Here is a 14,265-nt window from a genome sequence, read left to right as displayed (position 1 = left end):
CCATTGGCTGAGCTGTCGAAGGTCAGTCATCGGGCCTCCCCTTTAGTCCACCTTCATCTGCAAGTACTGTTGACACCTGCTGGGCGTCAAAAGGCACAGGATGGCTGGCACACTGACTGGGAACCGATGTGCACCTCTCCCGTTTGGAAGGCCTGAATTCTACCTGGGACCCACCACCGCCTCATTTCTACAGCGCGCCGTACGCTTCCTGCTGAGCTCCACAGCCCTCTTCCAAGTGTTTCGTGTGCAAGGCCCCGTCTACTCTGAGCAGCCGCCCCGTGCAGCACACCCCCACCCACTCTAACCACGCACGGCCATCCAGGCCTTTCTACAGCGCTGCCCGGAGGGCTTCTGGGACTGGAGCTTCACAGAGTAGAAAGTCTCATCCTTCTCCTGAAGGAGAAGCCAACCAAGACACAGCTGGGTCAGATACCCTGCCAAGGCCAGCCAGCCGGGAGAGAAGAGCTGGCCTTCCAGTCTGTGCAGGCCGGCCCCAGAGTCCACACCCCATGTCCTGGCTTCATGCATCTGTCTGCTTGTCCTCTCTGCATCCTTGTCCGGGACAGAGGGCGTGCACAGAGGCAACAGCAACCTAGCCCAACACAGACACCACCACCCCACCCCCCGCCCCCCTGCCATCGGCATTTACCCAGCAGCTGGCTCCCTCCCTCCTTCCCTCCCTCCCTCCAGGGACAGACCCGAGGGACTTTCCCAGCCTGCTCCGTGTGACCTCATTCTTCATGTTGCTGTCCCTCCCTGGCCCCCAGCCACGTCCTCTCTCAACTCAACTCTCGCGGCCACCAAGTCCATCCCCACGCCCAGTGGCCCCATGGGGTTCCGAGACTGTAACTCGTTACTCTTCCTCCTCCCAGTGGTTTTGAACTGCTGACCTGGCAGTCAGCAGCCCAGCTGAAAACCACTACACTAATAGAGCTCCTGGGAGACCCGCCCTGCAGGCAGCAGTCAATCTGCGTTGTTGCCCCACCAGGCAAACATGGCCCCTTGAGGGTCCCAAGAATTAGCTCTGTCCAGAGCTGGGTCAGAGAGACTGTCCCCTGAGGTTCCACTGCCCCCAACCCTGCACATCCACAGCCTGCCCTCACATCTGCCTGCCTGCAAACTTCCAACTGGAATCTCCACTCAGACTCCTCCTCACCTAAGCCTAGTTCCAGAGCAGGGCTGGGGGTAGGGTGGGGGGGCTGCTATAAAATGCTGGGCCAAGACTCCTGAACTCAGACCTTGGCTTAACTAATCAATGAAGGATGATGAGAAGCAGCCCTGGGAGGGTAAAGGACAAAGCCAAAGTCAAACACCTGCTCAGGGGCAAGCATGGCCTGGGACCAGCCTCCTCACCCCAGGTACCCGCCTGGACCCCAGAGCAGTCAGCAGGCAGTTAACACACCAGGAAATGGCTGAGGCCTCTCTCTCAGGAAATCCAGGTCAATAATATAGATCGCAGAGCAGAGAGTAGTGCTGTCTGGCTAAGAGCCCAGAGGGGTGGGAGGGACAGAGCCTGGGCCCTCTACCCAACACCCGGGCACCCGGCAGGACCTGTCCCTCCCTGGCTCAGAGTCACAGCACCTGAGAGTTAGCTGGAAGGGCAATTGATTTTCCAGGCCAACTGACTCATGTCATAGCTGGGGAGAGAGAGACACATGACCTGCACAAGGTCACACAGCATGCCGGCACACGGGGGACCAGCACCCGGGATCCTGCCGTCCCGGCCAGCCTACTTTGCACACTAACACCCTGTCTCCTTCTCTCCGCACTGAGTCTCAGGGCGTAGAGAACCTTCTCTGTTGGCTCTGGGCGGGTTTGGGGGTCTGTGGTAGGGGGCTCACCGCGGCTAGCCACAGAACCCTTTCTTCTCCCCGGATCTACATTTGCAGCCCTGCTGTTGCAATGCCCCGGGCCCAGCTTCAAATTACACACACCGCCACTTAGCTCCCATCTCCAGCAAATTAAAGATTCTATCCAATTAACCTACAAGGCCCTGCTGTGGCCCTGAGCTTACCCCCTCCCGTGCCCTGGGCTCCGCATGCAAACATGGGGAGCGGTGCCTGGGCCCAGCAGGCGCCCACTACCACCCACACCCCAGAACAGCTGGTTGGCATCTTCTGCAGGCTTGGTGTGAGTCCTCAGGAGATGCACTCAGGGATACTGAGGTACAGCTTAAGGGAGGGAGTCCCTGACCACTGACGTCTCAGCAGGAGCCAGGCCTGTCAGATCTAAGCAGGATTAACCCAACCCAAGCTAGCTGCCCTGAATTCCACTGACTCCCTGGGAAAGCCCGTAAGGTTTTCAGCGGTTACAACCCTTTGAGAAGCAGATTGCCAATTCTTCCTTCTAAGGGGACTCTGGTTGGACTTGAACCGCCAACCCTTTGGATCAGTTTGCACCTCCAGGGACTCCCCAACCAGTCAAGTGGATTCCTACTCATGTGATGCCTAGATCATCCAATCTCAGGGTTCAGCTGGGGGCCCTGCCCCTGGCTCACCCAGGTCCCCTCGGCCAGCTGGGGGCCCTGCCCCCAGGGCCACACTTCCCAGCTGTGCTGCTCTTCCAGTGTCCCATTCTCCAGCCTCCACTCCCCACGCCATCACCCCAATAGCCTCTCTGCTGAGAGCTGAACAGGTGTCCCTGGGAAGGTGAGACCCATTTCTCAGATGCCTGTCCCTGAGCCATCTGCAATCCAAGAGCCAAGAGAGACCAACGTCGTTTAAAGGAGCCTCAACACTCACCGGCATGCATCTACGGAATCAAAAGTCAGTGCTGCCCACTCTACAGGTTACAAAACGGAGACCCGGGAAGTGTGTGCTTCGCTCTGGGTCTCTACGACCCTTTGCTGTCTGCAGGGATTCAGGCCACTGCTGCCTCCTTCCCCTGCCACACAACCCAGCCTCCCACAGGCCTTTATATCCCCTGAGAGGCTGAGTCCATGGCCGTGCCTGTGTCCAGCAGTCCTGCAGTCACTCACTCACCAGCAGGGTCTGCTTGCCTGACTTCCAGGTCTGCGGCTGGGCCTTAGGGCTCTGGCTCCGGATGATGGAGGGGTACCCTGGGGAGATATGAGGTGCCGATGGGCCAGGTCCCAGAGCCAGGACAGCCCAGCTTCCTTCCCCCACATGACCACAGAGCCTTAGCCTTGTCCAGCTACCAAATGCAGCCACCCTGACCAGCCACGGCAGCAGGCGGCTGATGCCACTGGACCCCAGGGGAGCTGGCCAGAGGGCAGAAGCAGCATCAGACAGAAGAAAGGGGAGTAGGCCAGGAGGGTGGGGACAGGCAGCAGGAGTGGTCCCCAAGCCAATAGGACTACACCAGTTTTGTGGGGCTTCTCCACCGCCCCACCCACCTAAAGATAGACACTGTGCATCTTGCACCCAGGGCCCAGGCCAACTACGGCACCCTCTCCCGGTCACCCGGGCTGAATGGACAATGCTCCCCATGTCCAGGCCCCACAGGTGCCAGGCATTTCCCAGAGCTCTGGTCTGCCCGCTGAGCCCTCGACCAGCTCCACTCTCTCAGCTAGAAGCTCTCATCCTCCCGCGGCCTGAGTCAGTGCTGACTCGGAGCAACCCCATACGACAGGGCAGAACCGCCCCTCTGAGTTTCCAGCACAGTAACTCTGTATGGGAGTCGAAAACCTCGTCTTTGTCCCACACAGCCACTGGGATTTCAAACTGCTGGCCGTGCAGATCGCAGCCCAGAGCCAGCCTGCGCTACCAGGGCTCCTCAGCCAGTCAGCAGCAGGGAGGACTTAAACTTGGTTTCCCGGACCCCAAACCCATAGTTGTGCTCTATGTCCAGCTGCTGCCTCTCTCTTTCCCAGCAGGAAATGGGGGTCTAGAGAGGGGCACTCATTTGCCTGCAATGTGGCTGCAGACCAAGGCGGAGGCAAGCCCGGGGCCTGGGGTACCCACTGGCTGGATCACCAGGCGCAGGTGTTTATCTCCCCACTGCTCCCCTTAGCCCAGAGGGTCTTGGCCCACACGCCAGCCTGCAGTGCAGGGCTCCCACCCACGTGGCCTACAGAGCGACGTGCGCCCAGCAGTGTGGGTGACGCCAGCCACAGGGACAGGGGATGTGGTGCTCCAGGCAAAGGCAAGTGTGTGAGGGCACAGAGGAGCTCAAGACTCGGGTCCTGTTCCTGGCAGGGACTGGAAGCCCGTCCCTGGGATGCACTAGCTCGGGTGGCCCTCCTTGGGGCTGGCGCTTATCAAGAAGGCAGGGAGGAGACAGCTGATCTGTCTCTGTCTCCATGGTGGTGGGGGCAGGCAGCCCTGGAAGGAGAGGGCACGATAGGCCGGAAGAAGAGGGGGGAGGGGCAGACCTCCCCTCACTTCCCAAAAAGAAAGCCCCATACCAAGCATGGAGAGGGGAGGGCCAAGGAGGGGACTGGGCAGGGGTGGGGGTCGGAGCAGGGCGTGGTCCAGGAGACCCACTATGGCAGCAGGCAGAAAATGGGGATGGGGAATTAGGGGTGTGGGTGAGGGCATGCACCCCTCTGCCAGGGAGTTCTGGGGAGGAGGGACCAGGGCACCCTAGAAGTGGCAGAAAGCCCCACCAGGACATCCCACCAGGACATCCCACCTGTGCTGTGTCACAGAGAACAATAGGGGTGGGGGTGGGGGGTCGAGGGTGGGGTTGGGAAACAGGCAGGTACCAGGATTGTTTTTAAACAGACCACTGCCGTCCATCTGTTTGGAAAACTCTGAAGTGGCCTGTCCCAAGGTGGTGAACTGATAAGGGGTTTTCCCAATGCCTGCCGGGAAAGAGAGCCATTAGCAGCACAGAGCGCGGCCTTCATCGGGGCTGCCTGCAACACTGCCTCGTGCACAGGGCAGCCCTGCCAGGAACCCTAGCCCAAAGCCCCTGCCAGCTCAGGATGTGGCCAGCAGGGTTCCTGGCCCACGCCTCAAGGGGTGTAGAGCAGGGGCTCCCCCAAGGCGAGGCCACAAGTCTACACAGGCTGGAGGGGGCTAACTTGGAAGCGTAAGAGTTTCAAATCCCATGGGAAGGTGGCCTACCTGCCATCTGGGGAGGAGAGGGCTGCGGCTTTGGTCCAGACTTGACCAAAGAGAATGCAGGCAGCCTCTGGAGGCCAGAGCAAGGCAAGCCCCGGCGCTCCTCACGCCTGCCCTTGGGCTGGGACCACTACCCTCTCTGGCCCCCTTGCCCAGATGTTGGCTTGTTGGTGCACATGCTGCACAGGCCCTGGTCTTCAACTCCTCCCTGCCCCGCAGTTGCTTACCTTTCCAGGTGGAGCCTGGGTCCTGGGTCCACAAGAGACCTGGGGTCTGCCCAGCACACCACATCCACTCTGCCCCTAGGACCCTTGGGCACAGATGTGAGTGGGGCCTAGGCCTCACCAGGAGCCTGGTTCCAGCCTATCCACTCCGGATGGCCCCAGGACGGAGGCCACAGCACCTCAGCAGGAGGCCGGGTCAGATTCTGATTTGGGGTCACCCGTGCGGCTTTCTCAGAGCGCTCTGCGCAACCCTGTCTCTTCAGGAATCTACTGGGTGTCTCACAGCAGGAAGGTCCCACAGCCGATAGTGGTGGGCTCCCCGGAGAGAGCCAAGGTTTTCTAACAGCGCACCCCAAGGGGCTCTAGGATGGGGCCAGGCTCTGGGTGTCCTCCCCGCATGGACCGTTGAGGCCTCGGTTGTAGACCCTCATCAGGAACCAGCCCAGGGTCTCTCTGTGTGGGCACTAACTTGAGGGTGGGGCAGTGTCTAGCCCTGAGGAAGGCAGCCCCACCCTATTTCACAGTGAAGACAATGGGTGCCCCAAGGCCCCCCGCCAAGTCCCTGGTCAACCTCCAGACCGGTGCCCGCGTCTCTGTAAGGCGAGAGACTGGGAACGGGGTGGCGCCTGACCAGCTTGTGGAGGGATGGGGACAGCCACGCAGGAGCCCTGTGCTGGTTCAGACAGCGGAGTCAGGCAGGGCAAAAGTGGGGGCTGTAGAGGCCTGGGGCTGGAGTCTCACCTTTCAGGGAGAAAGAGGAATTTCCTTGCACTGTGGGCATATCGTCCGAGTTCTGGATGGTGGAGGAGTACTCCCAGACCCGGCTGGTGTAGTTACCTGGCAGGAACAGGAACTGGTGTTGGATCATGGACACCGGTACTCACCTACCCCGCCCGCCCCCAACCGGCATGGAGGCAGGGGGCCGTGTGGGGCTGTGATGTGGCTCTCACTCCAAGCCCCTAACTGGGCTTTCCTCCCCATCACGCCTCCACCCAAACCTTCCTGCCGTCCAAGCTGTCCTTCTATACAGCCCATCAAGTGTCCTCATGTCCCCGCCGACCGAAAGACTCTCCGTGCCCAGAATAAGCCATAGAGCTCCTACCTGGCACTGCCCACGGATCTTTTCATGACCTGCTCTCCCACCCCACCCTCCACACCAGCTCCACCTGCCCTCTGTCCTCCCTCCTCCTGGCCCACCTCAGTTACTCAAAAGTACCCCCAGCCCGGCCTCCCCAACTGAAGACTTCCCCTTTGACACATGAGCTCTCTTGCCCCGGGCTTTTGGCACCTGGGGAAATTGACCTGTGCTCCTAACCTGAGGGAGCCCTGATGGCATATGGTGACATATTGGGCTGCCATCTGCAAGGGTGGCAGTTCAAAGGCTCCATAGGGAAAAGGGGGCTTTCTGCTTCCATAAGGAGTCCCGACGAGGCGGCACTGGCCCGATGGCACTCGTGGGGTTTGGCTTTTTGTCTCCCAACTTTAGAAGGTCCAGTCAGGGCTCAGCTTATGTGCAATTTCCCCACCAAGTCTGTACAGGGAGCTTCAAAAACACTGGTGGGAAAAGCCCATTATCTCCCCCTTCCATTGTCCACAGGCTTTTGAAGGCCCTTAGCTCTCTGTCCTTCCCTCAGCAGCTCGTCTGACTCCCTCCCTGTGGGCTCCTGGGGACAGTACGCAGGCCCGTCGGGCCGGCCTCAAGTGCGTGGCTGGCACGGAGCCCAGCAGCTTGGAGGTGTTCATTATGTGGTTGGTGGGTACATGAATGAACAAGGCAACAAACAGATACAAGCACAGCCAAGCACCGGGACCAGCAGCTGAGGTCACTGCAGGCATGCTTGCCAAGTTGAATAGACAGACGGACGTCTGTTTGCCAAGTGCGTCACTCAGACTGGAGGAGAAGGAGGCCGTGGGAGGAGAGTAGGGGGCAAAGGTGGTGCTGAGCGGGTGTCAGAGATGGGCTCCGGTGGTCTCTGGATGATAGTCATGACACCTCACTGGGCCCCTATCACTCAGTGTCACAAGCCCCCATAGGGGTACCCAGACAGGAACAGTAAGCCCAGCTCTGGTGGGGCTCTCCCACAGCACCTTGCAGCTCAGTGCCCTGCCCCCAGCAGCCCCTCCCACAGAGGCCTAAGGGGGGGGCTCTGCATAGAGGCCCTAAGAGCAAGCCCACCAAGGGTCAGAGAGGCCACATGCCTCTCTCTTTCATTTATTCCTCCTTCCTTCTCTCTCTCTCAGTGAGTGCTCCTTGTGAGCCCCTCCTGCTCCTGCCCCTGCAGGGCTCCAGTCTACTGTACATGTGGAGAAGGGGCTGGAAGATGGTGACAGCTGACCGCCAATCTGGACAGAGATGCCTGGGCCTCGCCCTGTCCAGCAGGCACTCCTGGTGTCCGTGGGTCCTCGCTGCCCTCATAGAGTTCTCCCAGGCTCCCCCTCACCCCAGACCTGCCCTGCTCTCTGTGGCCTCTGGCCCATGCAACCTGCTCCGTGAACTCGGTAGGCAGTCACCCTGGGGCCCAGGGGATGGACTGAGTCCATGGGCCTGTCATTGTGCGCAGTTTCCCCTGAGCACTGGGCCGAGGGAGGCCCCACATGTAGGGACTCTCCCTAATTAGCCGACTCCCCATCCACTTCACTTGTCTCCCAGGACAGCCACAGTGCCTGGATCCCCAGGGATGGCCCGGCGCACAACATGCACTCCCCTCCCCACCCCCACGTCCTGTCTGCGCCACTGTCCACCGTTCCCCATCAGGAGATGTCCCGTAAGCCCTGACGCTGCTGGGGACATCCCCACACCCAAGCCCAGATGCTGACTTGTCCTCTGGGGAGCAGAGGAGCAGGTGGACATGGGGAATTCTCACAGCTGCTAAAGCTCCTGGGTGGCTTTTTCTCTGGTATAATGTGGTGTAGTGGGTTATGCATTGAACTGCTAACCACCAAAGTAAGCGGTTCGAACCCAGCAGCTGCTCCTTGGGAGAAAGATGAGGCTTTCAACTCCTATCATGATTCACTGTCTCCAGAAGTCTGGGGTGGGTGGGGGGAGTGGGAGGGGATGCAGTTCTAATCTGCCCTATAGGGTTGCTATGAGTTGGAATCAGTTAAATGGCAGTGAGTTTTGCATTTGGGGATCACGCCTCACACGCAGGCAGACACACAGACACACAGACACACACACACACACACACACCCATACTACTTTAAGCATGACCTCCCCTACCCTGCCAGATCTTCTCCACATTCCTCTCACATCCCAGCTTCCAGGCATCAGGACCCAGACCTGGCCTCCCACTACACACACACACACACACACACACACACACACACACACACACGGGCCCCCCAGTCTTGAGCCCAACCCCCACCTTTGGTGCCATAGAGATTGTTGAAGTTCTTCTGATTGGTCTCCTTGGAGAGACGGCTGGGGGAGGAAGGCTGGAACGTTGTCCGGACTCCACCTGTGGGGCCGACACCAGAACTGTCATTGCAGAAAGGAGGCAGGTCTCCACCCAGGGTGATACGCAGGCCCCCTGCCTGCACACGGGCCCATCTCCCCACCCCACAGCCTGGGCCCACCATGAAGAGAACAAGGTGGCCGTTGAGATGTGCATCCCCCTCAGGACACCGCTCACAGGGAAAGGGGTGCCGTTGCGAGTCTCCCCAAGACCAGCGTGTGCGGGCGGTCCTGGGTAAGCTCTGGCCACTGCTCACACTTCCATGGTCACCGGAAGGACCTCCCTGCTGAGACTGGGCCCTGGACCGGGAAAGCCCCACCACTCTCTGGGGAACGTTGTGTGGGGGAGACCCAGGGGCAGGGCTCCTGAGGGAGGAGCGGCCACTCAAACCCACAGTGGGAGGAGCGTGGACCCCTAGCCTTACGAGGGTGAGCCGTCTGAAGCTGGGTGAGCAAGCCACAACCACAGCACCCTACAGGTGCCAAGAGAGCAGCCGCTGTTCACCCCCACAGCCTGCATGGCACACAGTCACGCTCTCCCTCCCGACCACAGACAGTGCCAACACCCACAGGTGCCTCTGGTCCTTCTACCATCTCTGCCCTCCCCACCGTACCCTCACTCCCACAGCCTGGACTCTAGTGCACGGAGCCGCGGCACCTGCTGGCCCCTCTGCTAAGCCTCCGGCCTGACGTTCCCCTCAGCCCAGCAACTTCTGTTCGAGGCCACGCCCACCACAGCCACACCCTGGACTGGGCACCTGCGTCCCCTTCAGGCCTCCTCACTGCTCAGCCCCCACACCCCAGACTCGGGCACACGATGGCCCGGTCTCCCTGTCCCACTGGGTGACTCTTGGTCCTGGCCTTGCCTCCCCCAGGCCTGGGAGTTGCCAGCAGGCAACTGTCCTCCCCTGTTGTGTCCCCAGCGCCCACGATGCTCAGTGGGAACACCAGGTGAGCCTGTTCTCTTCCAACTGCAGGAGTCAAAGACTGACTCACAGTGATGGCGCTGGAAGATCTCCGAGCATTGGGGGGTTCCTGAGGTGGGGGGGTGCTGGGGGGGCAGCCTAAAGGCTATCTAGCCCCCAGCACTCTCAGGTTCCATTGGGGACCTGATGTTACCTTAGGGGGTGGTCCTTGGAGGAAGGAGGCCTGAGGGGCTGGGCCAAGGTGAGGCAGGGGAGCGACGAGGGATGAGTCCTCTCTGTGGGTCCCCTGCCACAGAGCTCCGCCCGTAGAGATAGAGCTCCAGCAGGGGTTGGGCAGGACAGGCCGGCTAGGGCCTGGCCCACACCAGGAATGTGGACCAGTGGGCACAGGGCTCTTTCCCCAGAGCTCTGCATGGAGCCCAGGGGGAGTTTCCAAACTGGGTGGGGCAGCAGGAAGTTCTTCTCAGCTGAGTTCATCCCTCTAATCCCTTCCCACTGTGTGTGTGTGGTGTGTGTGTGTGTGTCCGCGCGTGCTTAGGGCTTAGGGTCTCAGCTCCCCCTCCCCAGCCCCTTGTGCCTTCCTCCATGTTTCCTCCACCCCCTGCTCCCCCACTGCCATCACTGCCCAGGCGCCAGCCCAGGCACCCCCCTTATGTGCAGGCATTGTTGTAGTTTCTTGCTGGTGCCAAAGAATGTGGCAGGCTACTACAGGGCAAGAACAGGCCAGTGCTGGTCTATTATCCCCAGCCCCCACCCCACCCCCAGAACACAGCACAGGCTGGGGCTCTCCAGGGCCGGCGAGGAACAGGCTGCAGACCCAGGGAGACCGCAGAGAGGAAACAGGAAAGGAGAAGATGCCCTCCTGTCCTTAAGGACCAGAAATGGGTTGGGGGAGACAGCCCCCAACTACGGAGGCTCAAAGCCCTGGAAAGACGAGGTGGCAGCCAAACACAGCTCCGGCCGCCAGCAGACGGAAGCCCGCGAGCCCAGTAAGAGAAGACCCACTAGAGGAAACAGGGCAGGTGCAGGATGGGGCAAGGGGAGGCACTGTCAGCACCCAGCGGGAGGCCTCTGTGGAGCTGGGCGAGCACATACTTCATCCTGGGCACCCACCAAGTCTGAGATGGGAAGGAGGCACCGCCAGCCCCTGGACCTGGAAACAGCGTCTGCCAGGACGCTCCTGGTCAACTCCTGAGGAGGAACTGGATAAGAGTTCCTCTGTGGCAGGAAGAGGGCACCCGGACGGCCGGTCAGTAGCCCTTACCCTTGGGCGTGAGGTACATGGAGTATCTCTTCATGGTGTCTGGTGTGCTCCACTCCGTCCCATAGTTGTTGGTGTAGTTGTTCACGTAACGATGGTCACCTCCTGAGAAGGACAGGGGCTTGGTGAGGAGGTGCTGGCCACTCACCGGGCCTCCCTAGGTTGAACAGACGTTCCTGGCCTCAGGGGACAGAATGCTTTTCCCAGCATGCACTCTGCTCCGGAGCTCTGGGGAGGGTCTACAGCGCGCCAGTCACCTTCTCTCAGACTGACCCTTGGAGAGTAACAGCACGTGCCCCGCACGCTGCAGTGACAAGGTGTGGCTGACGTCTGTTCCTTCCTTAAGTGTGTCCAGGACACAGTGGTCCAGGACAGGAGTGAGTGGAGCTCCTTGCCTGGACAAATCAGGGCAGAGTTGGGGGGTGGGCACTGGTGCCTTGCTCCGGGCTCAGTCACAAGCCCTGCTGGCAGCCCAAGGCTTTACTTGTGGCTTTGGCCTCCGAGACCCAGTGCACTAGGCCAGGCAGGAGCTCAAGCTCTGGAGGGGGTGTGGAAGGCAAGACTGACTCAGACACCAGCAGACTCCCATCTCACCCCGCCTCACCCGCAGTCAGCCTCCTTCATAGCCTTCCTTTCTCCTTACTCCTCCATCTTCCTTTCCCTCTGTCCTCCCTTCATGCCTGGCAGTGACCTGACCCACTGCAAGCACTCAGTGGCCAACCAAATGCCTCTCTCCCCCCAACGCTTTGAGCCCGGCACGGTGCCCTGGCTTGGTGGGAGGGCTGGTATCGGGAAGGAGAGGATGGCAGTGTGGAGGTGTGACTCACCGTCTGCCCATCCCCAGCCTCCCACAACCAAACACACTCCCCACAGCAGGCAGCAGTGAGAGCCCACAGGGAGCCTCCCAGCAGCCCCAGGCACAGGTGCAGGGTGCTGACATCCACAGTGCCCCACCCAGTGCCTGGCTGCACACCTTGTACAGGGCCACTGGTCCACCCCTGCCCAGTAGCCATCCCAGCACAGCTGTGACCTAGAAATAGGGTGGAGGGGAGCCAGGAGGCTGGGACATCCCTGCGAAGTTCATAAGCCACCCTGTCCCAGCCAGGGCTAGCCTCCGGGGTCAGCTTCAGCCCTCACCTGAGGGGCTCCCCCTGTCAGGATCACCATAGGCCCCCCACCCCACCACCTCCACAGACAGCAGCAGCTCCTCACTTGAGAAGGTCCGAAGGTGGCATGGCAGGGTAGGGAACCAACAGTATGGTTGGAAAAGATCCTTGTCTGAACCTCAGCCTTCCTCCCCTGAGGGGCTGTCAGGGGGAATAAGATCGGGGCAGCAGCTGGCACACGGCACCCCACCAGCGTCAGCATGGCCATTGACACAGGGAGGCTCCTAGAGTCTCAGGCTGGCTAGGACATGGCTCATGTGTCCTTAGGAGTGTTTGAATGGGGGACACTGTGTGATATCCCGATCAGCATGGCACAGAGAAGGCCCCCGAGCCCAGACCCCAACACTAGCATTGCTCTCTCCTCCTCAAAGAGCCATGGGCAGCTACAGACCTCGAGGGAGGTTACGACTAGAGGCCTTTAGCTAGGTGGCCTCCTCGAGGGTTGACAGAGTCCTGGGTTAGGCCAGAGACCAGTCACTGGGTGGGGCCCTGGGGAAAGTGCCCAGGCTTCAGGGCCTAAGGGACCAAGATCTGGCAGGTGAAAAGGGACTTAACTAGGCCGTTTCTCAGGTTAGGAGGCTTCCTGCGAGATGATTCAGGCGGCCCCCCTGGGGACAGCATGACTCAGGAGAGAAGCTGGCTGTAGTTGAGCTCATGAGTTGCCAAGTGGCTGTGTCCCGTCATCCCCAGCCTGTCCCAGCAGGCCAAGTGCAGCCTCTGGGTCAGTTCTGCTCAGCAGAGCCACAGGGATCTGCCAACCCTCCTTCAAAACATGGGTGAGGTCTTAGGTCATGTCAACATGAGTCTCCAAGCAACGGGGCTCTGGCCTATACTGGCTGCGTGATCCACACCATGCTGGATTGGGCGGTAGTCCTTGAATCATAGTTCAGAGCAGCCTTGAGTGGGAGATGGGGGTGTGTGGCTGGCATGGATGCCACCTGGCACCAGGCAGATGGAATTGGCCCGGGACCCACCCACAAGTCGAGGGGCCTTACCATTCTCCATGTGGTTCCTCTCGATGAAGTTTCGGCTCAGGTCTGCCTTGCACATCTTCTCCACATGGCGCATGCACACGTTGAGCAGGTCATCCCTGAAGTTGCCCAGCGACTGCCCCAGGCCCTCCCCCTCCAGCAGAACATGGTAGGTGGGTAGGGGTGGGGGGAGGGAGTAATTGCTCATCAAGGCACCAAACTCCTAAGAAGAAACGAAGGAGGTCATTAGCTGTGTGGGTCTTTGGGAGCTATGAGGCCCGTGCCTGCCAGGCGCTCTCTCGGTCCAGCTGGAGAGCCAGCACTGGGAGCGGGGGCCCGTTCTTCGTCAGTGATTAACTAGCTCCACTTGCCCTCATTGAACATTCTTCTCTTCTTCTGGGAAGTGATGGAGTTGGGCTAATGTCATGAGCTGTTCTCTGATGAGTTTGATGGTATTAATAACCCTGTGGTTCCAAGGTTCCCACCCCTAACCCAGGTGCCCCACTCCTCCCACATGAAGGGGTAGGAGAGGGGGCCCAGCTGTGACTACTCTCAGGGTAAAAGCACTGGAGAAACACAAGGACTTCCCCGGTGTCTCTGGCCACTCTGGGCGGTGAGTCCACATTTGTTGGCCACACCCAGTCCTGCCTCTACCACTTATCATTGCCTTTCAGTCATTGAAGAGTCCCTCCTTCAAGTCCTAACCAGCCTTCAAACCCAGTTCAAATTCTACCTCCTCCTCGAAGCTGTTTATATCAATCTAGCCCGCTGTCTCTTCTCAGAGCTTCCACAAACATTTATCCTCTGAACCACATGCTTTGTCACTTAATTACACCCTCTTCTATAGTGTTCTCTAATTGTAATATGCCTTATCTTCCCAGATAGAATGCAGCTCCTTAGGGGAAGAGACGTTGTCTCATGCTTGTCTGTTCTCCACAGCACCTAACAGAGCATGCGGCATTACAGCAGTCCCCAAAGCACTTGTGCAGTTGGAAAGATGGACTAACAAGTAGGCATACAGACCAGATCAAGGACAGCAAGTATATGCACTCATATGCCACCCCCACCACACATATCCAAAGCAGGCATCACTAATCAATTATCGACCTCTTTCCTGCTAAGCCTGGAGTACTGTTAGGAAACATCAGTTGAGGTTAGCACCAGGTTATAGTTGTGTGCTATTTTTAAACTAGGAAGGGAAATGGCTTGCATGGAGAAGTAAATAGGCAGATGGAA

The 14,265-nt window shown here is 59.5% G+C and overlaps 1 protein-coding gene across 1 annotated transcript in view; it reads right to left on the bottom strand.

Moving 5' to 3' along the window:
- TRIM29 (tripartite motif containing 29) overlaps positions 1 to 14,265 on the bottom strand; it is a 28,083-nt gene that overhangs the window by 1,986 nt on the left and 11,832 nt on the right. The window contains exons 4-8 of the mRNA XM_004712763.2: positions 13,054 to 13,252; positions 10,896 to 10,997; positions 8,617 to 8,709; positions 5,993 to 6,088; positions 2,982 to 3,058 (exon numbers count right to left, since the gene is read on the bottom strand). Coding sequence (XP_004712820.1) covers positions 2,982 to 3,058; positions 5,993 to 6,088; positions 8,617 to 8,709; positions 10,896 to 10,997; positions 13,054 to 13,252 — 567 coding nt within the window. The remainder of the gene's footprint in view (positions 1 to 2,981; positions 3,059 to 5,992; positions 6,089 to 8,616; positions 8,710 to 10,895; positions 10,998 to 13,053; positions 13,253 to 14,265) is intronic.

The sequence above is a fragment of the Echinops telfairi genome, unplaced genomic scaffold (genome assembly GCF_000313985.2).
Source record: "Echinops telfairi isolate 266 unplaced genomic scaffold, ASM31398v2 ScPeMD7_7463;HRSCAF=8501, whole genome shotgun sequence".
Classification (NCBI taxonomy): Eukaryota; Metazoa; Chordata; class Mammalia; order Afrosoricida; family Tenrecidae; genus Echinops; species Echinops telfairi.
Note: the sequence above shows the minus strand (reverse complement) of the source record. Positions and strands in the feature narration are given on the sequence as shown.